General features: G+C 34.7%; 1 protein-coding gene and 1 long non-coding RNA gene across 4 annotated transcripts in view; one reads left to right on the top strand and one right to left on the bottom strand.

Moving 5' to 3' along the window:
* The window catches only part of mtss1la (MTSS I-BAR domain containing 2a), a 33,288-nt gene that overhangs the window by 5,093 nt on the left and 1,238 nt on the right, over positions 1-26,957 (bottom strand). For all 3 annotated transcript variants that reach the window (XM_059506697.1, XM_059506696.1, XM_059506698.1), the window contains exons 2-7: positions 20,922-20,983; positions 20,478-20,551; positions 3,319-3,403; positions 2,000-2,091; positions 1,829-1,903; positions 210-367 (exon numbers count right to left, since the gene is read on the bottom strand). In XM_059506697.1, the coding sequence (XP_059362680.1) occupies positions 210-367; positions 1,829-1,903; positions 2,000-2,091; positions 3,319-3,403; positions 20,478-20,551; positions 20,922-20,983 (546 nt within the window). The remainder of the gene's footprint in view (positions 1-209; positions 368-1,828; positions 1,904-1,999; positions 2,092-3,318; positions 3,404-20,477; positions 20,552-20,921; positions 20,984-26,957) is intronic.
* On the top strand, positions 303-3,457 carry LOC132101619 (uncharacterized). The gene is made up of 3 exons (XR_009423196.1): positions 303-466; positions 3,030-3,069; positions 3,214-3,457. It is a non-coding gene; the product is annotated as an uncharacterized LOC132101619 (long non-coding RNA).

Below are 26,957 nucleotides of genomic sequence, written 5' to 3'. Positions count from 1 at the left end.
GTTAATGCCACTTTATTGTAAATAGCAGTAAGCACTCCTTTCTTTCATTCAAATACATACATGGGGAAAGCGGGGCATGTTGTCACTTGATGGTTTTTTCCATAAATACATAAAATGGATATTTTAATAAAAAATTGTTTTACAAGTAATTTTTTTTTTCTTATATATTATCTAGAAGTAACTTCAGACCCATAGTCTTTCATTCTCACCACTATAGGCTGCAGGAAGCTGATAAAGGTGCAGTAGCGCCCCCTTTCCTCCAGGAGTGCTCGGCGCACAGCCTGCTTCTCAGTCTCCTCCATCAGAAGGTACATGTCACTCACATCCTGCATGGCACTGTCCAGCTGTGGCTGCAGTCCTCCTCGACCTGAGACGAAGAGAAAGAGAGAGACTGTGAGAGGCAATTAAGCAGTGTGTGAATGAACAATACATGAAAAGAAAATAACACTACTCTTTAAAACTTGGGGTGAGTACGATTTTATTCAGCAAGGAGACTTTTAATGGGTGTTCTTTTGAACTTTTTTATTCATCATAAAATCCTGAAAAAAAATGTATCATGATTTCCATAAAACATTAAACAGCATAACTGTTTACAGCATTAATAATAATGTTTCTAGAGCACCAAATCATCATGTAAGAATGATTTCTGAAGGATCATGTGAAAATTCAGCTTTACCGTCACAGGAATAAATTATTTTTAAATATATTAAGGCAAACAGTTTTTTTAAACAGCAATTTTTGATCAAATAAAGCCTTGGTGAGTATAAGTTAATTCATTCAAAAACATTAATAAATTATACAGGCCCCAAACTTTTGAACAGTAGTGAATGCTGAGATGTACTGAATTTTCACATTTTTAACCCAAGAAATATTGGATGTAGATGTCAAGACAAATGTCCCATGGGTCAGGACAACCAAAGAGAAATTAGGGTGGATGATGTCAAAACAGCAACCAGGCATTGTCAGGCTTCATGCAAGGAAACCTTCATGACCGTATAATGAAGAAATGAGTTGATGCTATGAATCTAACACACAGAAAATATTGCATGATTGTGCGTTGTGATTTCCCAACACAGATTCTTATTATGTCTGATGCAAAGAATGACAATGAGATGAGCACGCTTTGCGAACAATGGAATTTTGTGTTTGAAGAGGACACAATGAGAAACATTCTCATTAAAACACACCCGAAACGCCTCAGATGAAATGAAATCAATGTTAGTCATGCTAAATGTGATGAACTATGATGGAACTGCCTGAATACATACCTGGTAGTTCTACCGTTTATAAACAGAAGCCAAGCCAATCACAGTATGAAAGACAGAGAGAAAAATAGCATTGCCATGAAGAAATTTGCAAGCAAGTCTGTTGCCCCACAACATGTTTGATATTGATAATTATACATTTTCCAACCTCAACATTCTTGAAAATAACTTATTTTATGTTCCACAGAAGAAAGGAAGTCATACAGGTTTGAAACAACATGAGAATGAGTAAATATTGACAGAATATTTATTTTTGGGTGACCTAGCCCTCTAAAATCAATCCTCCACTAGATGATGGTACAGTATACTGATCACCATCATCTGATTCAATAGGGTTACCGTGACCTTTTAACCCAACTTTATAATCTTTAACCTAATTAATCTTGGCATCAGAGAAAGTAAGCACGCAAGAGAGGTGGTTGAGTTAGAAAAGGTACCAGCACGACACAATTTCACGAATAATTTAACATACCAGATGCATTAGTACTCTGAAAATAATGCACAGAGAGAGTATCAGCGAGAGGGGAAATCATTGCACTGACAGAGAGAATAAAAAGACCAACCTTTTCTGGCTTTCTTCTGCAGCTTTATTGTGTCAGATGATTTCTTCTTGATCTCCTGCCTAGAGCGCTTGTACTCTGGTGAACAGAAAGAAGGTGTAAATTCACAGACGTTAGTAGTGCATTGAGTATAAACAGGTTTGCATATCAACAACTATGATGAGTAAGTCCCACCTTTGGCATGGTCTTTATCAAGCAGGGCAGCTGTTTTCTTCCACTCTTCTATCTTGTCTTGGAGTGGGGCAATCATTTTTTCCATTAGAGCACTGAGTATAAATTAAAAATGTAAATATGCAAAATATTCAAAAATGGAATAATAGAAAATAATATAGTATTCAAAATGACCATCCACCATCACAGTATATTTTAAAGAAAAACAAACAAAAAAATGAAGCTCTATGTTTATATTGGAAATATATATATGAATAATGATTGTACTACTGGTCAAATTTGGAATAATTACACTTTTTAAATGTTTTTGGGAAAAAAAGTCTCTTATGCTCAAGGCTGCATTTATATGATCAAAAATACAGCAAAAACTGTAATATTGTGAAATAATATTACAATTTAGAAAGATGGTTTTAATAGTTTAAAATGTATTTTTTTCTGTTTTCGCAAAGCATAATTTGGTGCTAAACTATTAATAATGGTTTATATTTATTGTGATTTTACAGCTTATTATTTTTGCAGAAACCATTAAACTTTTTTTCAGGATTCTTTGATGAATTGAAAGTTCAAAAGAACAGAATTTATTTGAAACAGAAATAACTCAACCCAAAATTTGAATGATAGTGTATAAAGCAAAAACTGTTTTCAACACTGGTAATAAAAAGTGTCTCTTGAGCATCAAATCAGCATATTAGAATGATTAATAACACTGAAGACTAGAGTAATGGCAGCTGAAATTCCATCATAGAAACAAATTACATTTTAAACTATACTAAAACAGAAAACAGTTCCTTAAAATTGTAATAATATTTTGCAAAATTACTTTTTTAGTGTATTAGATTATTGAATAAACGCAGCATTTATGAGTTCTTCCAAAAACATAAAAATGTCAATTACTTAAAATTTTGACCTGTGGTGTATATACACATATACAGTTTTTACCACAAAAAAAAAATGAAACAACTATATGGTTCCTGTATGAATAGAAATTATGGAAAGGAGCAGTGTGAAGATTTTTTCCTTTTGTGTTCCACAGAATAAAGAAAATCACATGAGTAGTTTGGAATGAAATGAGGGTGAGTATGAGATTGGGTAAACTTTTCCTTTAAGGTCAGCATTTGAAATGTGTGAGCGGTGAACTAATTCGGTCTCTCTGAAGACAACACATAAAAGCCTTAGAGCAGTCTGATTGATCCATGAATATTTGCTTATCTCCGCAGTGGAAAATCAATGTCTGGCACAGACATAAAATCCTGTCTGTGCCGTCTGACTGACGGGGAGCAAGGCATGAAAGTAATCACGCCATGTATGGGTCGATCACTCACTTGGTGAAGTGGCGTAGTTTGGCCTCGATGCTGCGGTGTCGCATGCACATTCGGGTCAAAGCAGAACCAATATCCCTGGTGGCACCTGACAACAAGACAAATGAATGTTAAATAAAGAAATAAATATGAAATAAGAACATTTTGATTGTTGATAGTCAGTATTTTTTTTTTTCGAAAACACCATATAGATTTTAATCGCACATATAAAAATGGCCACATGAGGGCAAACTAATCAGAAACACAAAAGCAGGCCCATTAAAGGAAAAAGTATGTGCTTAGTACTCAGTGAAAATGCTAAATAATTGCACCATATTCACAAGAGACAGAACTTCATAGACCACAAATAGAATACTTCCCAAATTGAATGGCTCTGATTCATCAAGAAGTGCTCACTCGCTTGGTCAACTTGAACACAATTACTTAGCAGTGTTAACTTTCCTTTCCAGCCAAGTGTAATTAAAATAGGGTCTTAAGCTATAAAGCCCAGCCTGCCTGGGCCTTAACACAGCCAGCTCAGCCAAGATTTCCCCCAATCTCACTGCCAGATCTGATGAGATTGAACTCTGTTGGTATGAGGGCCAGTGGGTTACACAGGCTAGAAGGGCCAAAGGTTCTACTTACAGAGTTCAAAGGGCCAGAGGATATAAGGGAACATCTGACTGATTATGATAACTAGAGATGGGAAACGTAAAGCACTAAACAATTCTGGTATTTACAGTGTTCCATTTAATGATTCTGTTTCCTTAACTGTTCCTCTAATGATTCTTTCAAATATTTTGGGGGAAAAAAAGCCTATTCATTTCCAAATAATGAAATGATTACGGTATTAAATACATTTTTTTTTTAATCATGCAAAAGATCTGTTTGCATGAACAATAATACCAAACAAACAAAAATGTTTACTTATTTCATTCATTAATATTTGTAAAATACTACTGACAAAATACGTAATGTGAACCTTTAGATACATGTCTCATAAACGACCAGTCAGTAAGTACAATGATTCTACACTGATTGTCACAGTTGTAAGTTGTATATGATATTTATGTATATATATGTTTTTTTTATATATGTTCATTAGTCATTCATTTAGGAATTGGACTACACTTGTGTTGTTTTTGGTTCACAAAAAAAATTTGATTTGTGCATGTCATTTGTTCAGGAATCAAACTATACCGTTTGCGCGGTTGAGTAATTTGTTAGGGAACTGGACTTCAGACTTGTGGTACCTTTGAATAAGCACTGCAGCAAAATCTAGTTTAGTAGTAAAGTGCAGTATTTCATTCGCAATGGTGAAATAATGCAAGAACCATTAATGGAACCAAACATCAAATATCTTTAAAAAAGCAAAACAAATGAAAACTGTCTGGTAATTACACAAGCTTTTAAAATAGATGAATTATGTCATAGGCCTAGTGTTTTTGTACATCAAATATAAATTTGTGTGAGTGCAGTAAGAAATAGGAGCAGCCCAGGAGAACAGCACTCCATCTCTCCATCCAGCCAGGTCCAAAGGGAAAAGGAGGGAACCGGGTAAAGGGATATCCCTCCATTCTTCCACTCTGTATCTGCCTTTCCTGTCTGCTCATGTTCCTAAACACCATTATTACAGGAGAGAATAGGAGAGGCCGGAAATAACCTGCCCTCCTATAACCACACAAAAACACACACACACACACACACACACACACCTACACACACACAAATGCACGCACGCACGCACACACACACACACACTCACACACATACTGCTACTGAAGCACCAGACCTGAAAACCTTCAAAACAAGCAGTCTCCTGTGTGAGAGTTCATTGCAAAGAGGCACGTCAGTTCTTTTGAGACTTCAAATATTATTAGATTTTTGTATCACTATTATAGATTTTGAATAAGATGTTATTTGTTATATTTTGTTTTCATTTTAATTTTAATAATAAACTAGAAAATTAAATTAAAATAAAAAAATATTTTATTTCAGTAGGCTAAATGTTAATTTCAAATAATATACAGTATATATATGTTTTAGTTTTAGATGTAGTTCTGATAATAATGATAACGATAATAACCCTGCTTCAAATGAAATTATATTTGATATATGATATATTTATTTTTGCATTTTCTTCAATCGTATCAGCACTATAAAAAGCACCAGTGCCCAAATGACAAGTTGTTTTACTTCTTTCAAATTGGAGTTTTCACAGATTGTCCCATTGGTTGGGATACTGACCGATTGATTGGTGGCCAAACCAGGTGACAGTTAAGAGGAAAGGAAGGTTAAAGATCAGCCATCTGAATCCTCGTTCTAAAGGGCTGTAGTCAGGAAATTATATTGCAAAAAAAAAGAAAAAGAAATTCCCTGTGTACCATTTGGCTCAGACCCACAGGTCCATCCTATAGTGTCTGTCTGAGAGAAAGGCCCACTGTCAGTACACAGCATGCTTATCCAAAGGCATGCATGTCTCACATCCTATTCTCAAAAGTTCAACGCTACTAGTGTTGAGACAAAACAGAGATGTTCCTGAGTTGATCTGTGCACACACACACATTAATTTGCATGGCTCAGTGCAAAGTTCACAGCTGCACTTTCGCTCAGAACTGAAGGTTTTTTTTATCTCAAAAACAGACCTTCACGACGTCATTGCTACAGTCGAGATGATATGCTACACAAACACACTCACACACCTGCCAGCATCCTCTTTCTTTCCCTTGAGGGATCAGCTGACAGCTCCATCCTGAAAGCTTTCACAGACTTCCTGTATCCAAGAGTCCCCTGGCCTCCAACCCTGACTGGACACTCTCGACAGCCTTCCTTCACCTCACGTGACGCAGAGGCTTCAGATGTTCCATTCAGCCAAACTCTCACTGCCTCCAACACCTGCTCATGACTGGGAAGCTATTTAGCGGATCTGTGAACCCTTGAGGAATTGCTCATGTGATCAACTGCTGCTTAAAGGGAGAGTTCATCCAAAGATGATAATTTTATCATTGCCATTGACTCAACCTCATGTTGTTCCAAACCTGTATGACTTTCTTTCTATGAATAACACAAAAGAAGAGATTTTCATCCATACAATGGTATACAAAGTAAATGACAACAAAATGTTCACGTTGAACCTGATCTTGGTGACCTCAGTTGGGAATGAAAATTGTTCTAGATGACGTTGAGCAAAAATATTTGGTGCTAGCCACCCTGACAAAGAAACTAAACTTGACCTTAACATTATTTCAGTCAAAACATCTGATAAAGGAACAGCCTTCACATCCATCTGAACAGAGAAGCAGTTTCCATGGGTTTCTGACTCTCGCTTTATGAATGTATGGATATGTGTGCAGGTACACACATATAAATAGATTTTTTTTTTTTTACTTAAAATGACACTAAAGCATTTGTTAGTCTGTTTAATGTTTAATCAGTTTACTTACTTAAAGTGTGAAAATCATTAATGTTTATTCTGATGTCTTTTAAATGTAAAACATTTATCATATTTTCAGCTAGTCCTAAAGTATCACCAATTATTAATAAAACCACAATAATATCTGCAGTCAGTAAAGCTAGCCCACAGGTATTCTGCACATCATTTACAACTAGAAAATACTAATTAAACAAAATTGTTGATTTAAATTTTTTTTTTTGTGAGTGTTATTTGCTTTTAGACTACCAGAGCAGGTTTAAACCAGAAACCATGATTTTCTAATTAGACCAATATAAAAATACACTTTGAATAAAATGAGTTTGTTCTTTTTCAGTGTTTTAGAAAACTCACATTTGGTCCTGCCTTCACTCTATCTGTTCTCAATTACTCCAGAATCCCCAGGACTCTCTCTGGCATGAGGAGGGGGCATTAAGGATGCCCATGTGTGTATGGCTTAGTGTGAGTGTGTACATGTGTGTTTACAGCCTCTAAGACTTCCTGTCTGGGGGATAGAGCACTGCTGCTTAAAATACTCCGCTGTCCTCCTCACCAGATGTGCTTCCCATTCTAGCTTCAGCAAAAACACACTCACACATTTGACTAAAACAGACATAATAGTGACCCCTCTTCTCTGTCCATCTGTCTCTCTGTTAAGGGTGACAGTAGTTCAGTCAGGCGTGAGTTTAAGATTACATCATCACTTTTCCCTGTCTGCTGTCTCTCATCATCTTTTCCTTTACACCACTGATTCCCAGCCAGAGGTACAGTATGTGTTCCTGAGGTACTTCTGAGGGTACTGGAACACAGTTTGATTTTGAACCTAACGGTAATGAGCATCAGCAATCATTCTAATGTGCTGATTTGGTGCTTGAGAAACATTTCTTATAATTATCAATGTTGAAAATTGTGTAATAATTTTGTGGAAAAGGATTTTTATGTATTTGATATTTTTTCAGTGTCAATTCTCTTTTCATTAGGATTTCACTATGTGTGATTTCACTATGTATTTTCACATAGTGTTCTGTGCTTTTAATACTTTATATTGTTTTCAAGCGTCTGCGCTTGGCTTCAACAGTTGAACGTAACTGATTCCACATTAAAAGTGTTGATTCTGGAAGATTTTAAATGCACTCCAGGTTTCCTCTTTATTGTGAATAATATTTGTGGTAAAGACTGTTATAAGAGGCACTCAAGAATATAAAATGTGTGCTTGCTTTTACTAAAGACAAATAATGAAAGACAGAAGTTAGCTTCACAGCTGTTGGTTCTTCATGTTGTCTACATTTAAAGGAATAGTTTCCATCCAAATGAACTATTATTCATACTCAAGTTTTTGTTTGGATATATATATATTTTTAATCAGTAAGAGGGTGGGGGGTCAAATGGGGGGTCAAGGCGTTTTTTGGCAGGGTCTTGAGACCCCCCAGGACGCCCCCTGGCGCCGCCGGTTTTCCAAACCTGTAGTTCTTCTTATGTTGAGCATAAAATAATATATTTTGAATTATTGACTTCCATAGTATTTCCTTCCCTACTCTGGAATTCATTGGGGACCAACAATTGTTTGGTTCTTCAAAACAAAACAAAAACTTGAGTATGAATAATAGTTCATTTGGATGGAAACTCAAGAATATAAAATGTGTGCTTGCTTTTACTAAAGACAAATAATGAAAGACAGAAGTTAGCTTCACAGCTGTTGGTTCTTCATGTTGTCTACATTTAAAGGAATAGTTTCCTTCCAAATGAACTATTATTCATACTCAAGTTTTTGTTTTGTTTTGAAGAACCAAACAATTGTTGGTCCCCAATGAATTCCAGAGTAGGGAAGGAAATACTATGGAAGTCAATAATTCAAAATATATTATTTTATGCTCAACATAAGAAAGAAACTACAGGTTTGGAAAACCGGCGGCGCCAGGGGGCGTCCTGGGGGGTCTCAAGACCCTGCCAAAAAATGCCTTGACCCCCCATTTGACCCCCCACCCTCTTCCTGATTAAAAATATATATATATCCGGGATAAATATTAAAAAAATGTTTCTCTTCAAACTACGCAGAACAATAATAAATAAAAATTTATCTGACATTTATTCGTGCACTGAAAGAGAACCGTTTCTGTCGGACGCGTCCGATTCGAGAACCGAGGAGCTGATGATACTGCGCATGTGTGATTCAGTGTGAAGCAGACTGAGTCACAGCTCATCTGAACCGAACTGGTTTTTTAATTTTGTAATTGTTAAAGGATATTTTCAACACCGCTGCAACTGGTAAGTGGTGTTTCATTCTCAGCGAAGTTATTTGGATGTTTATTTACTTATTATTATTTTACAAGAACGATGTGATGTGAGAACATGCAGATATGTTGTTTATACTGCTGTGTGTAGCCTGTAGTGTAGAAGTAACACTAGCGTGCTGTTTGAGGGAGAAAAGTTTCACAGGCATCAAGGGGTCTGGTCTTTTTTATGTTATTTGACTAAACTATTATTATATTACAGTACTTATTTATTTTTTAACACATATAGTGCCTTAAAAATAATTATCACAACACTGGTAAGGCTTATTCAGATTTTCTCATTCTCTGAATTATCATTATAAAAATAAAAACAATTCAGAAATGAATTAAAATATAATTATATTTTAAATGTGACGCAAAATTTTTTTTCTACAATAGCAACAGTGTTTACAACAGCAAGACCACTTTAGCCTGTAAACTTAATGATATCTCTCTGGAAATAAATTTAAAAATATCAATGTCAATAAAAAATGCATAATATACCTGACATCAAAGTGCAGTGTGGAGGATATGAATAACAAATGTAGCCTGTCATTTTTTTACATTGCAAAGGTATTCAATTTTAGACAACTACAACAGTAATAATAATATTAATCACTATATTCCAGTGTATCAGTTTTGTATCAATATTTAAGGTGGACTTATTGATTAGGTGCAAGAGTAGTAGTGATGGTTAAAATAATAGATTAATTCTGAAATAGTAAATTGAGCCTTGTTCCTAGATGGACAGAGAGTGGAAAGTAATAGATTAAATGAGGAGATGGAGATAGAGGAAGAAAAAGAGGAGAATGTAGAGGCACAAGTGTTTTCTATAGTTTTTACTATAACAGCTGTTCTTAATTATTCTGTAGAACAGAGAAGAAAAAGCCATCAGGTTGGGACAATTTAAGACATTTCAGTTTCTAATCCCAGTGCTATTATTATTTTAAACTTAAAACTGTCTTCTCTATTGTTTCTTTTTCAAAACTGCATCAAAGCATTTGCTGCTGTATCAATACATAATCAGCCATATCTATACGTGAATCAGCAAGGAATGCATCACAATATATTGCTATTTTGAATAGCGCCATTTAAAGCCTTGTTCCATGTGCCCCTTTTATACTTTGAGCACTTGCCCCTCCAAAGGTCTTTGCATGGCCCTGCTCAGAGGGAGTGTCAGCCACGTTAAAAAAGTTAACCGCTTAAGTAATTTGTGGATTAATGCGTATTGGTAACACGAACCATTTAAAGCCCCAACTCTTTAAAGTTTGAGCATATTGTTTGCAAACTGCAATTGATTAATTAATTAAAAACAAAGTAGTTGATCTGTTGTGTTGTTTTTGTACTTTTGTAGCAGTTATTAGCCATGTACACTGTATTTTTTGTTGGTTTTCATGAGACCCCCCTTGAAATGAGCAGGACCCCCCATTGCCCCCCCAATCAAAATTGTCTGGAGCCGCCACTGGTTTGGAATGACATGAGGGTGAGTTAATGCAAAATTGTCATTTTTGGGTGAACTATCCCTTTGAAGCTTCCCCTTATAGCAGGATTGAAAAATAATACCATCATTAATGGTATATTGAATCATTACCAATACCTTTTTTATAGATCTTGATACATGTTAATAAAATCATAGTATTACCATTTCAGACATCCAAAAACCATGGCACAATACTGGCCATACTGGCACAATATGTAAAAACACATTAAATAACAAAAAATAAAGGTAAGTGCTTAATAATAAAACATTTTAAATCAATATAAATAATTTTAATATTTAAATAATTATAAATAATTATGAGTGCTTGCTTTAACTAACAATAAATAATGAAGGACAAAAGATGACTTTCACAACTGTTGGTTGTTCTTTTTGTACAACTTTACATTTTCCCATTTTCACAGTAATAAAATATAATACCATCATGGATACATAATATTGTCAGAAAACAACACTGTCAAGGTATATTACTGAATCATCATTTTAATAAAAACATGGTATTACAGTCTCAGATAACCAAATACCATGACACCATGTTGCAAAACCATGGTACTGGCACATAACATGTCCAAAACAAAAATCCATGATAAGCCATTGATAAAAATCCAGAAAACATGATGCCATGGTACATGTTCAAAAACATGTCAGTTTCATGCAACCAGTAGATTGCATGAAACAGTAGATTTCGTAGATTTTGTTACTGAATAATGAAAACCTGAGTTTCAGAATCCATCTTTATGCTTAACTGCATTATTTTATACTATGCATATAGTAATAAATCTACACCAGTATACAACATAAATGCAGCAAGTCTATTTTAAGCAAAGGTAATGGCGACATATAACCTTCCTAAGTGCTTAATCAATCAGTTGGGACTGGGAGTTGTTTGATGACCCACAGACCTGATAAAAAGGTTAAAACAGAAGTTAACAGAAATGGGTGAAATGTAGCAAGTGTGAATCTGACGGTATAATCTCTAGTGCAAATTAAGGCAAATTCTTGCCCATGCCCCACACTCCAGATGGCTGGCACGGATACATGCCATCTGCCAGTCCAGAGCTGCGGGGAAGATTAGCAGCCCACTGCGTCCCACTGACACACACTCGCACTAACATGCACAAACTCAGTCTGTGTGTCAGAACAAGGTAAAGAGGATTATAGGGGTGGGCGATATCTCGATATTTAAAATATATCGAGATATTTTTTAAACACGATATGGATTTTAACATATCGTATACATTGATATATTGTTTATATTTAATTATAATATAATAATATCTGATTCCGCCACTTTGCTTGTTTTGCTTCTCTGTGCTGTGCTCGCCCCCCGCCTCCTTGATTTTGTCCCCCCCCTCGCGTTGAACATGGCGTCGTCCGCAACCAGCCCGGAGGCTGCAGAACTAGAATTAAAAAAATGGAGATACATCGGTTTTTAGGCGTCGGGCGAACAGCAGGCAGATGACTACTGTAAGGTCCTATGATTTCCGCGATGCAGAAAACGCGGAGGGAATCGCGGAATCCAGTCATAAAAACAGAATTTACAGTTTTACGTGGAATGTCACGGAATTTGTCAAATTTTAAATGAATTACCAAAGTAGGTCATTGCACTTCCATCAAATCGCGATATGGACTAATATCTACAAATATTAAGCCGGAAAAGTCTATTTAAATATGCGTGTCTGTGTTAATGAATGGAGCAGAAGCGCTTCTTCGTTTTATTACACACCCGGAAGCGCTCGTGACGCTCCGGTGATTTCAGCTTCTGTCCTCTCATTAAATAAAGACGTGAACACATGAAGAACATCTCCAGAACTGCACTGAGACTCACTTCATGAGCATCTGGCCATTTGATTTGAGTAAATCTAGCGTCATATCACATCATAGACTGTAGTATCACATGCACAGAACTGTAAAGGTAAACCCGTCAAAATAAAAGTATTTGCCAGAAATCTATTACTAGCCTATTGTTCAGCAGAATGTAGAAAGACTACTACTATTAAAATGAAACGAACATAATTTAAGGAATAATCACACAACATTTCTTCCATGTATTATTTTTAATAGTGAATCCCCTTTGTTTACCCAAAAAATAAAGTTTGCTTAATTTTCAATAATTAAAAGATAAATTAAATGAATGTTTTATGTCTTCATTTGATAACCAGAAAAAATTGAATACACAGAATTTCAGAGGGGAAAAAACATTTCACATAAGGCTATTTTAAATGTAACAAATTAAGTTGTTTTTATGCATTTAAATAATTACACTTGCTTAAACACAGAATTAGGTAACAATAAAACATATGGTGAAGAAAAAAATAAAACATTTCATAGGGCCCTAAACATGTAATATTTTGTTTTTACAGTAGTTTTTGGGGGGTTATTTTCCCTGTATAGATAGAGATATATATCGTATATCGAGATATAGCAAAATATATCGAGATATATTTTTTGCTCCATATCGCCCAGCCCTAGAGGATTACACCTCTCTGCCTCGCCACTGCAAGCCGGGCGAAATCACTTCCAAGCTCCTTCCATGTATAGACATAAGCACTCACACAGTATACATGCGCTGAGAAGAGCCTGTCATCAGCGTGGATGGAAAACACACAAATACAGACCCAAGAGCCATCATTAAAACACACCTCACCCCGATCCCATGACAGAGAGGTTTGTGACCATCTCCCTTGGCGCATCTCTCACAACATAAGGATTTACCCCCGGGTCTAACTATACACTTACACAACTAAATCACAACTGGGGTGGTGCAATGCATAGTGCTAGGGCTGACATCATTTATACATAATGACTTAGATGTGTTAATAAAGATCTAGATGAACAAAGCATGTATCCTTACATATGACTAGTGTTCCAGTAAACACCCCTCCTCTAGAATTCATCACTTGATGTGAATGTAAGCAAATTCTGTTATTTTTAGTGGCCAGACGTCCAAATGCAAGTCAAACACAGACATCAAACACTGCAGCGCCTGTCTAACATGTGCACTAATAGACTGCCCACATCTGCTCTATAAAAAACACTGGCCATGACTCCATGACTATAAAGATCACAAACAAGCCAGACTGCTGGACTCCTTTGCTTTCAAAGGCAGGGAGTCGTAATAGAAGGGAAAGGTATTAGAAACAGGGAGAGGGAGAGAGAGAGAGAGAGAGAGAGAGAGAGAGAGAGAGAGAGAGAGAGAGAGGCTATGTAATTTTCTTTAATATTGACATTCCCTGTATTGATATTCTCTAACCTACTAACACTTAACTTACTAAACTGTCACTCAGTGTTGGGGAGTAACTAGTTACATGTAACGGCGTTACGTAATTTAATTACAAAATTATTGTAACTGTAATTAGTTACAGTTACTACGAAAAAATTAGTAATTAAATTACAGTTACTTATGAAATTTTTAACGATTACAAAGGGGATTACGTTTGAATATTTACACACAACCACATACAGATTTAACTGATTTCTTTCCCAAATTGCACTGACTATTCTGAGACATACCGCCCTAATAATTTCCGGGATGCGGAAATACAGTCTGGTTCGTAGAATCCAGTCATAAAAATGGAATGACTAACGCGGACGGAATATGCCACATTTTGGATGACTAAATCAAAAGTAGGTCAGTACACTTGAATCAAAACATGACATGGACTAGTGTCTGTGAATATTAAGAACCAAAAATGCAATATATGACTCCTGCACGTTCTGCGTGTCTGTGGAAATCAGGCGCGGACTGGACACCGGGAGAACCGGGACAACTCCCGGTGGCCTGGCAGGCGATTTTGCCCCACTATTTAATATCATTATTGTATACTAAAGCGATCATTTGCGAATCCGCCATTTGATAATTAAATCTCTAATAAGTCATGAATTGTTAGTCATGACTCGCGCGCTCTCAGCGCCTCCGCCAAACGGTTTGGATCAGACTCAGAGTAATCAATGCGAGAGAGAGAGAGAAAAGAGTGGACTGTGGAAGCACAAAGCTGGAGCAGAGAAGCAGAACTACTGTTCAGGGTTTTAGGTCAGTTTCATCTGTAAAGATGCTTTTTTTGTCTTTATTTATTTAATCAAGCAGCAGCACGTTGCTCATCAGTCATCACTCAAAATACTATATAAAGGGCATCATTATTATCTGTTGTAATGTTCCAGTAGGAATTTAGCTGAAAAAAAATCAGATTTTTTTTATAGGTTTAGGGGGAGCTACGACAGACAACACCACAACCCTTACGAAAATTAACATTTTAATATTTAACTATAAATCCAGAGAAATGGTTACTATTGTTTAACTGTGGTAACCAAAAATGAAAAATTATTTTACAAATGTATTTATTTAAAAATAAATACAAATCCATTTGCAAAAAAACAAAAACAAAACAAGGTTATTTTACTTTTATATAGGCTAATAAAAGCATGGTAATTTTTTGTAAGGGAAAAACATGACTCGTGTACAGTATTAGGATTTTTCTATAAAGATATTGTAGTATTGTAGAGTATTGTATTGTAAAGTATAGTTTTGTTCAATCTTGAGTATTAAAGTCATGAGAGAGATGGATAACAGGGCAAAATAAAGAGACTGAAGAGAAAAATAGAAGTGAAGGTGCAGTTCAGGAGAGAACTTTAAATTATTTTGCATGTCCCCAAATTAAAGATTTAAACCTTTTTTATGTCAGGTCCATACAAAAAAATAGTTTTGTCCATGAATTTGTTTGTATGAGTTTGAATTTGCCAGTCTGAATTTTTTTCCCAGTCCGCCCCTCCTGTAAATTAATGGCAAAGACATGGTTTCATTTACTACACATAAGCCTACTGAAGCTCGCAGTGTTTTCAACCTCTGCCGCCTCAATATAGGAGTACACGAGCACATGAACATAATTTCTAGAACTGCTCTGTGTCACTTCATGTGCATTTTACTTATTTTGAGAAAACTATCATCATATACAGAGACAGCAGTTTCAAAAAGACACCAATGTTTCAGGAGTTTATTACACAGAATACGTCACATGCTTATTAGATAAATGTATTTAAGTTGATGTATATGCTTTTATTTATTATTCTTTAATTTTCACAAATTTAGAAAAGTAATCAAAAAGTACTCAAAAGTAATTAGTTACATTACTTTAATAAAGTAATTGAAAAAGTTACACTACTATTACATTTTAAACAGGGTAACTTGTAATCTGTAACCTATTACATTTCCAAAGTAACCTTCCCAACACTGTCACACACACACACACACACACACACACAAAACGTTTTTTCTCCACTGAGAAGAACTTGATGAAACCTTAAAAGTGATCAAACCTGTGACATCCAGGCAATCATCAAGATGAATCATGAACTTGTTAAAATTCATAATTTTCATTCAAAGCATTGATTCATCTTAATTAAAGGTCCCCTTCTTCGTGATCCCATGTTTTAAACTTTAGTTAGTGTGTAATGTTCTTGTTAGAGTATAAATAATATCTGTAAAATTCTAAAGCTCAAAGTTCAATGCCAAGCGAGATATTTTATTTAACAGAATTCGCCTACAAAAAAACGACCCGTTTGGACTACATCCCTCTAGTTCCTGCAGTAATGACATCACTAAAACAGTTTTTTGACTAACCTCCGCCCACATGAATACACAAAAAGGGGGCGTGGTCTTGTTGCGCTCCGATGGAGAAGAGGCAGAGTTGCGTTTGTGTTTGTCGCCATGTCGTCGAAACGCTGTTATTTTCATCTCGGAGTCCAATCACCTTTGTTTTGCCTTCCCAGGGACGCTGTACTTGGAGATTAATGGTTACAATTTATGTTTAACTCGGTTCCCGAAAATTATAATCCACATGTAAAACTATGTGCAGCACATTTTGCTGAGGACAGCTTCCTCAATCTCAATCAGTTTAATGCCGGATTCGCACAAAGATTATTCTTGAAAGATGGAGCAGTTCCCTCTTTGTCTGGAGAAGGCGTTGTTTATGGACCACAACCGGTAAGTGTATTTTATTATTTAAGTTGGTGCGTTTAACCGTTTCTGTAACTTATTACACAAAGGGCAACACTGTTTAGCTTCGTTAACTAGATGTTAGGGCTGTGCAAAAAAAACGAATGCGATTTTCATGCACATCTCGTCAGTAAAAACGCTCCTGTGATTATAAGTACATCTCCAGCACATGCTCCTGCCCACTTGCTTCTCAAAACTAGTCCAATCAAGTTTACAGGAGGGTCTTGTGCGCTCAGCTGGTGTCGAATCACAACACAGGAACTGCTGGCACAATCAGAATTCGTTACGTATTTCTGAAGGAGGGACTTTATAGAACAAGGAAATCATCAGCCCATTTTTATGACAGTGAAAACAGCAGTATACAGATAGGTGAATTGTGTGAAAAATACTGTGTTTTTTTACACGCAAAACATGAACACATGTTATATTGCACACTGTAAACACAATCAAAGCTTCAAAAAAGCGCTAAAAACGGGACCTTTAATGGTCATTTCTAAATATAGTGACACATATACTTTCATTTAAAGGTGTATAATTAACTTTCTATATTATGAATAAACATGAAATAATAATAAACAATAATATGTTTATTTTTAATTATATATTCTAATGTAATGTATTATTATTATTATTATTTTATTATAATATTCATATAATACAATATAATAAATTTGCATTAATCTAGATTGTAAAATGCTGTAATTATTATATTATATTATATTATATTATATTATATTATATTATATTATATTATATTATATTTATTATATTATATTATTTTAAAATGCTATAATCATTTATGAACATGAAAAAAATATTGTTTATTGTTAGTTCAGGATTCCTAATGCACTTTTGCTTTTATTGTATAACAACTTTATTGTAAAGTGTTAACTTTTCACTTATAAACACTTATGTATTATGAAAACTATTAACAATGAGCAACAGTTTATACATTTCTCTATTATAATCTAATCTGACATGATTTATGTTATCCATATTATTAAATTAACTATACAAGTATATATTATATTATATTATATTACAGACATGTATATGTTTTATTAACATGAACAAATTGTTGGTGATTGTACGTTCAGGACACCTGAATAAATAAAGTAAATCTTATTGTAAAGTGATTGCGATTCACTTATATTCAAACACTTTAAACGTTCAGGCCATTAAAAGGCTGTGTGACTGTGCGGACTGTGTGCGATTATGGGCCTGCTGACTGGGGTGATGGGGGGAAGAATGTGTGTCACTGGAAGCTGGTGAGACAGGAATCTGTCTGATGTCAGTATTTTAGTGAGATCTCCAGCTGTGCCAGTGCCCCAAGCCTGTCCCTAATTCAAAGAGAACGCATGCCTACTGTTGCTGACACTTAATACCAGGGATTATATGATGCCCTCTCATTGGTGTAGAGTAGATATAATTTCAGTGTGGCGCTACTGGAAACCAAAAAACAAGGGCATCACAATAAAAATAAATATAAAAGTAAGAATCTGGTAATGAATTCTGTTTTTAAAAATAGGACATTACCCAAAGTTGGGTGTATATTGTAAATACTTGTAATTTTTATATTGACGCAAAGTCATAAACAACAGCCAGACAGGGTCAGAGGTGAAAATGCTCCAGTGACAGCCATCCACTAAAAGTATTGACAGTTCACTGAACTAATTTATGGCAGTGCTTATGTTTGGAGTCCGGAGCAGAACAAAGCGCCCCCGCAGGACAAATGGAATCAACCTGGTTCATTGGCATCTGGTAATGATTCTGAACCGGGCAGAAGGGTGAAGGTGGATAGGTAACTGTGTTTGGGTAAAGACTTTGCATTAGCCTTTACTAGACTGATACAAAACTAAATGTGATATAGTCTGTCTCTATAGAAACACTCCATATTGTATCTGTCTCAAAATTTTGTTGGGGGTAATGCATTACAAGTAACATGAGGTATGTAATCAGACTAGTTTCCCCAAGTAACTAGTAAACTAATGCATTACTTTTACAATTAAAATTTAATATCTGAGGTACCTTTGCAAATAAGTAACTCAAGTTACTTTTTTTTACCCCTGACAATGCTCCTGTCCCTGTGTTGAGAGAAATTGGGAGTGAGGTGCGCAGGCAGAGGCATTTCCATCAGCCTGAGGATTATTCATTTCACTTTTGGTCTGAAAGTGCCTTTACAGTTGCCAATAATATAATTTTTGAGCTTTTTTGTTATAAAAAAAATAATAATAATAGCAAGCCAAGCCCACTCCAGCCCAGGTGACAAAAAGTAATGCAAAAGTAACATAATGCATTACTTTACATAATAAGCTAGTAATGTAATTAGTTACTTTTTTAATGAAGTAACATAATTTTGTAATGCATTATACTTTTAAAAGTAACTTTCCACAACACTGACTGACATAACCAGCAGCTAAAAGTTACACATGATAAAAAGCCCCCCCCCCCTCCAAAAAAAAATTATATATGTAAAGTAAAGTAAATAAAAACAGTTATTTTAAAATGTATTAATTTCATTTTATATATATATATGTATAGCATAACTTTTTTTTTTCAATAATTTCAATTTATTACAAATATATTGTAAAAAAAAATATTTTTAAAAATATATCTAAAAAATAGATAATGGCGAGGATCACATCCCTGATTAAACATGTATAACAAGCCCAAACCAGTATCAAAGTTCATAAACTAATGGGTCAAATAAAATCTTCCATCATAATTTCTCTCCCACACTAAGCAGATATTTAAAACCAGAGCTTTTTATGTCTGTCTGGTCTCTTTAAGGTATCTGTATAAACTTTGCAGATATTGGTAGCCAATAGCAACCAGCCCTTTTGTCTACTGTGGCTGGTGGGCGCTTATACACACAAACCCACGCACACTACATAGGATATAAAGATCTAGTGCATTCAGTGCTTGTGTACATATGGAGCAATTTACAAGACGGATACAAATGAGTAATTCAGCTCTAGGTCGACAGCTATGCCTGACCCACATCCTTTAACTGTGTTGATGAAGACTAGATTTGTTTGGCCTTGTCTGATCCCTACAGGCAATAACTAGAGGATTTTAATGGCATACGAAGGATTCAGTTTCAGAGATTCAATAGCAGCCGAGAAGCAGAAATGAACTATGATGAAATGTGACTCTCATTTCATAGCTATCAGAACAAAGTCAAAGTGTCCTTTCGGATGTATTCATTCATATGAAAGAAAACTAGACAAAATTGTAATCGCAACACAGCTTAGTCCACAAAGGCTGTGACTTGATTAAATAAATATATGTGCTTCATGTTTCAGAGTAAAGCAAGACACTGTGTTTTCACGTGAGCAACTCATTATCTGCCCGTGTTTGAAGCATCTCAGCATCTCGGTGCTGCTCCACACAAACTCCATCTCAAGTTTGGGTCAATTTAACATGCATTTGGAAATGTGCCAACTATCTTTCCATACTTGTAATAAAAAGAACTTATTAAAAGAGAAGCCGGGGTCCCTGCGGGTTTTAAAAATGAAATGTTTGAAAATGAAAAAAAAAAGATCAATATAATTTTTCTATGATATCTGTAATGATTTTATGTTTGTAATATTGCATAAATATTTGTATTATAATTTTACAGTTGAAATGTATTATAATTTTACTACTTATTTTTTAGTTAGTAGTAGTAATAATAACAATCATTATTATTATTAATTTTATATATTTTTTATGTCATAGTCATATTGATTTATAATCACAAAACTTCAAACAAGCAGCAAACCTTGGATTTTTGAAATCACATTTTAAATCACAATTGCAATTTGGCAAATCATGCATAAATCATTCCCCAAATCATGCAGACCCACTTCCAACTTCCTTCCGATGTCATATATAGGGATAAAAACTGTGCAATTTGACTATATGCAAAAGTTTATTATAGTCACCTAAAACAGTCAACAACCTGCAACTCAAAAACCGTTGATCATCGTGATCTCAACATTTTAAATGTACCTCTTGTGTTGGTTGCCATGTCTGCCACCTTCTGAAAAGCATCAAGAAACGATGCGACCGCCAACACTGTGGTTCTGTGAGAGAGTAAATAGCAAAACATTTATAGTCATTAGCGCCAGTGCTGATTAGGAACAATGAGAGAACTGCTGAAAATCAATCTGATTTACATCTTGAGAATGCAGATTAAGGCCCTGTCCCAAATACAGCGCTTGATGTGAACTCGAAGTGAATTTGAAGTCCATGAGGCCTTAGAGTGTCTCACTTGTCATTTTATGATTCAGAATCAGAAGAGTGCTCATTCTGCATTTTGTCAATCCCACACTGGAGCAGACTATTACCCAACACCCCATGCACCAAAATGTAGACTGCACAGGTGGACCGCATGGGTCGAGTGTGAAACATGAAAGAAATAACTAATAAAAGACATCTGAAGTGTTAAATTACCTCAGCTGGGAGTGTAGTTTCATGGCCTTTGCAACAAAGTCTTCCCACACTGGGTATGAGTACTACAGGAATGAAGAGAGACATATGAGAGAGTTAGTAAGGATATAAACCTCAACACTAAACTGCACACATACAGGTACTACAAAACACATTCAGAACTCCATGTACCACCAAGAGAGCAAAGCACTTCAGATGAGGTCCAGATGACTCGCTGAATACAAACAGTAATGACACGCTTCTATCTGTTTTGGAAGAACATTCTCTACAGGAACACCAGCTAAATTTTCTGTCATCATGACTTTATATGCTGTTGAAATGACCAGCATATGTTGTTCCCCAACATAGGATGCTGGTCTCTTCACAATAGGCTTCTTAAACATTGTTCTGTTCATGCAAGACTTACTTTGTTCTTTGAAACATAATTGAAGACATTTTGTCTAAGTGTTTTTTGTCTGTATAATCAGCACCAATGGTTAATTATTTTCATTCCGAAATAATTATTTATCATCACACCCCCAAGATGCATCATATACAAAACAACTGAAAAACAGCTTTCACAGTGGATCCATTCAAGAGAAAGTCTGTTTTTAATAAAGTAAAATTTCCAGGGAGAGGAAAGAAGAATCTTTTTAAAATTCTGCTGACAGCTCTTGTTAAGAAACTGGAGAAGTTGGGATAAGGTTATTGTATGGGTCTCTGATGACCATGAGCAAATTATCTTTCATTTAGAGGTTAAGTCAGAAGGGGAAGTCGTGGCCTAGTGGCTAGAGAGTTTGACTCCTAACCCTAGGGTTGTGGGTTTGAATCTTGGGCCGGCAATACCATGATTTAGGTGCCCTTGAGCAAGGTGTCAAACCCCCAACTGCTCCCCGGGCGCCGTAGCATAAATGGCTGCTCAGTGTGTGTGTGTGCGCACTTTGGATGGGTTAAATGCAGAGCATGAATTTTGAGTGGGTCACCATACTTGGCTTAATGTCACTTAAGACATTTATCTGTTTGAAAAACCTTTGTTTCTATACACATTTGTGTTAAAAAAATTTTTTTTAATTGGTCAAAACTGCTGAATAAGTGCATTATGGCATTTTTTGCTGAAACAAACACTAAATAGGAAGATATGGTAGAAAACCTAAGATATCTACCATAAACTGTGATTTCATATTATTTCATAAACGAATAAATAAATGCAAGGGTGTCTGATTTATTTTAGTTTGTTGATGCTGGATCTATCTACGGAAAATAGATAAAAATAAATAAATAGTGCCCACAATTTATAAATCGAGTGAACATGTCATGTGCCGGGCTCCGTATCTATCTTTTCTTTTGTTTTGAAAAAAAAAAAAAAAAACTTAAGTTTGCTCCACAGCTCACTGAGGCTAAAATTTCACCCTTTAGTTACACACAATCTCTCTTTCCTCTTTTAAGAGGTTTGTGTGATGTATGCAGTAAAATGCATAAACATATGACTAAAGTATCAAAAAAAGGAACAAAAAATATATTATCACCTAAACGTTTAGGCTCTAAAAGTCTCTTATGCTCATCAACGCTGCATTTATTTGATCAAGAAGTAAAAACAGTAAAATTGTGAAATTAATACATTTTAAAATAACTGTGTTTTTATTTAATGTATTTTACAATGTCGTTTATTCGCATTCTGAATTTCAGCTGCAAGTTGTCACATGATCATTCGGAAATTATCAAGAAACATTTCTTATTATTATCAATGTTGAAAAAAGTTGTGCTGCTTAATAGTTTTATGTGAACTGTTAAATACCAGAAAAACACTGAAAACAACAACATTTACTTAACAATGTAAAAGTCTTTACTGTCATTTTTGATCAATTTAAAGTGCTTGCTGGATAACAATATACATTTCTTTAAATAAATAAAGAAATCTTACTGTAATGTACTGTACACAAATCATTCACGAAAAAGGAGCTCTTTAATCAGTCAAAGTCTGGTATGTTTAAAACCTACAGGTGGTTAATTAGCTTTCAAGTAACAAGGACAAGAAGGACATGAGGAGATTGAGACTGAAACAGATGAACAAAGAAGGCTGTTGCAGGTTAAAAACAGTCTGCAGATGCTGAGATCAATTCACTTATTGGCCGTAACCAACAACAGCTTAATTCAATAATCATCAGATCATTTTTATAGACAGAAAATTAGTATATGATTGTACCTGTTTTACCTTTTTGCTTAAGATAAACCAAAACATTACCACAGTTTTAAATATTTAATATATCTGATCTGTTTTAATTAAATTATAAATATAAAATATATCAAATCAGATCGTATCAAATCAGTATCAATATTAGTTAGTTAGAAACTTGGATAAAAAAAATAAAAAAAGTATTTCCTGCTAAACATTTAAAAAATCATTAAAATGTCTTGCTTTGTGATGATGAATTAAAAAAAAACTTTCTGGTATTATGATTGCAATCAGTGACAACGCCCAGATAAGACTTTGAAGAAAAGCCAAATTGTAAAAAAAAAAAATTTGTTTTTTCCTAGTCTCCATCATACATACCTGTGTCCAATAAACACATTAAACAAAATAACAAAAAGTCATAACATTTCAACTCAAGCATGAAAATGTGACCTTAAAGATGTTATTTGTCATATTGGTCCTTGAGTTTATCTGTACTCGTTAAGGCTATCACGGTTAAATGCTTGCAAACACCACTGCTGAAAAATAAATGCTAAATATTATTAAAGTTTTTTGCACAGACTGAAATTTCTTTATGCCAGAGGATTAAAAAAAATAATAATAATTATATTAAAATTATTAAATTAACTGCTTTAAACAGATGAGCATAATTATTATTTCTCATTTAATTCAACATTAGTTTAATTCTATTTTATTTTTGATGTGAAAGCAGCTATGATTGTGTTTTATTTAATATTATTCTTTCAAAAATAGCTGTCCTAAACCTTTGGCCACAGCTGTAAACTCTTTTATAGATCTTGGTCTGCCAAGTGAAATCACAGAGTAGAGGAATTCTACAATATGCAAATTTTTGAAGAGGAGTTTGCCCTATCTACGCACATTATCTCTGACATTACGACACTCTCCGGCTTCAACTTCTTTACGAGTTCTGAAATACTGCATGTCAAACAAGCTGAACATTGCCAGGGTTGGTCCCGAGCCAAGTCTGGAGCTGTTCACAAAATATGAACTCCAGATCTGGCTTCTGGCCACTGAACTTCACTCAAACGCCAACTTTCAGCAATAACATTCACTACCGGAGCCGCATGAGAACATGGAAACCATTTATGGAACAGTACATGCAACCACAGGGTTCTGCTCCAAAAAAAAAACACAGTAGGAAAAGCAGATCATATCTGAGAGGTGGCCATGAGAAGTTTAAATGTTACAGGAGAACAGATTAAATTCAACTTATTGACACAAATGTACAAAGACCTTGGATCTTTCATCAACAACAACATCCTTCATCCTAAATATTTAAAAAAGTATTTTTAAAAAGAGTGTTTTTGATGACATTACACAATTGGATTCTGGCTTTTTTTTAGTAAGGAATATATCTACAAATGTTTATTCTTAAATATATGTGGGTAATAAAAAAATGCAAATAAATAAATAAGAATAAATGGTGTAAATAAAGATATCAAATATTTGCATGCCAGGTAATAATACACCTTATTGATTTTAGTAAAGCTGTACAAAATAGACACTGTGATATTTAAATCAATCAACCCCCAGATTCCCCATAAAATGAGTTTTTTCATCAGATAAACAAACTTTTTCTTCTGTCAAAAATAAATGTCGCTATTACATTATATATTACTATATTTTACATAATGCTATACAAACAGCTATTTGAAAGCTGTATTTGATTCTTTTCACTTTACTAAAACCACAACAAGGCTTTGAGCAAGTGAGAGTTAAGTTAAGCTCCACATTTAAGCTCACTCTGATGCATTTTTATCGCTTTATGAGCCCTGCGTAATCCCTGCACATTAACATTGCTTACATAAGGCATATGTCAAGTAAAATTAATTGGGTCAAAATGGGATTATATGGTTTTTGTAAAAATCAAACTACACATGAGCAATAAACATTCAATAAACATGCAATAACAGAGAGACAGTAGGGGAGAACCGGGGCGAAAGTAACGCGGGACGAAAGTAACAAAGCGATTTTCTCAGAGCCTATTACTGCATTTGCATTCAGAGCTATGACGGTATATTCAGCATTCAATCCTTGATGGAGCTGAGAAATATCACGTGATTTCCTCATCATTTCCCGCAGTTAGGTCGGTAAAACTGTTTTCGAGAACAAAAAGTAAATTATTGAAGCGGTAATTTTTTTTAATTAGTTGTGTTGTTTTTTTTGTTTCATGTGTCACAGTAATGATCAATCTACAGGTTATTTAGTGCTTTAACACATCCTAAAGTTTGCATTATCAAAGTTTTTTAGTATAAAAGTAAATCAGGTTTAAATGCCAGGAGTTCCTGTCGGGACGAAAGTAACAGTTGTTACTTTTGTCCCGCTACAGTGACAAGAAGTATTTATTTTGTTCCGGTACATGCTATTCTGTGAATTTCTGTCTCTTGCATCATTTATTAAAATGTTTATATCATATTATACCAAAAGAATATGTCTGAGTGAGGGTCAGAAAGACAAACAGTGGTCTGGTTTTATCCAGATGTTTATGAGATAGTGTTTCTGGACATAGAGGAACATCTGGGCAGCTCCTACCTCGCATTTACCTTAGTTATATTTAGGTTTTAGCCATACCTTAGCTTTTACACCTCCAGCTATGAATTTGCAGTGTTTCCAGATGTTTTAATGCACATTTTGAATTTATGCATAAAAACAACTGGATGGAAACATGAATAGGCCTACTGTTACATTATGTTTAGAATTTATATTATGCCAATGTAATTTAATTATTATATTGTTCATTCTGTTGAAAAAATGTTTTATAAAAATACACTGAAATAAAAAAAAAAAAAAAAGGTTTGTACAGTCGGGTGATTTGATGAAACATAAATTTAAAATAAAAATATAAATATTAATATGTAATTTAATAATTTTTTTTACAAAAATAAAAGACAGAATATGTTTGCAGTTACATATTTACAAGGTCATAGTCAGGTATACTTAATAAAAATAAGAGTAACAGAAAATAAATCTAGCTTATATTGTTGTGTTACTTTTAACCCACCTGTGTTTTACTTTTGTCCCAACCGATGGGGTCAAAAGTAACAATGTGCAACTTATGTTCAAATTGAAATTATACTGAAGCCTTTCTACATTTCTACAAAATACCACCTGGTATTGATAGACCACACTTATGAGTTACTGACCACAGCAGAAATATATCTCTGTCTACAACATTATCTTTTAAAATGATGTTTTTCTGAAAAATGGTACTTTCGCCCCTGCTCTCCCCTAGGGGTAAATAAAAATTGTATATTTCTATTTAAGCATGGAAAAGTGGGTGGTGCCCATGCTTCACATAAAAACTATTTTTGATAAAAGAAAATAATTCTGAACATTTCTAAAACACTAATAGATCTATAATATATATATTTTACTCTGTCTTCTACGTATTAACAGAGGCGTCATGCCCAGTTTTCTGAGCAAAGTGGATTTTAAATGCCAATATTTGTAATTTTTTTATATAAATCACACCGGTGTGATTAGACCTGCTGTGCTGTTCAGTGCGGCACAGCATCAGGTGCTAAATTCAAATCTGCGTTTGCGCTTTGGCTGGCGCTGAGCCGGAGACAGACGTGTTTGTACAGCAATGCGCATAATAACCAATCAAACACGATTCTGTTGAGCAAATGAATGCAATGGCCAATCAGAGACGTTCAGATGGGTCATCGCTGAAACATGGTGTTTTGTTCACTTGCTTGCTGACTGAATCATAAACAACAAAGTGCAAATGTGCGTACCAATGTAAGAATGTACTACGTATAAACAGCTTCAGTGATTTAAATGGGAGTTTTTAGAGTGCCCGAACTCTGGCTAGACTGAGGTGAAAATGTTCCTTGATAAGGATGTTA

This window comes from Carassius carassius, chromosome 23, assembly GCF_963082965.1.
Source record: "Carassius carassius chromosome 23, fCarCar2.1, whole genome shotgun sequence".
Classification (NCBI taxonomy): domain Eukaryota; kingdom Metazoa; phylum Chordata; class Actinopteri; order Cypriniformes; family Cyprinidae; genus Carassius; species Carassius carassius.
This window is presented reverse-complemented; position numbering and strand designations above follow the sequence as displayed.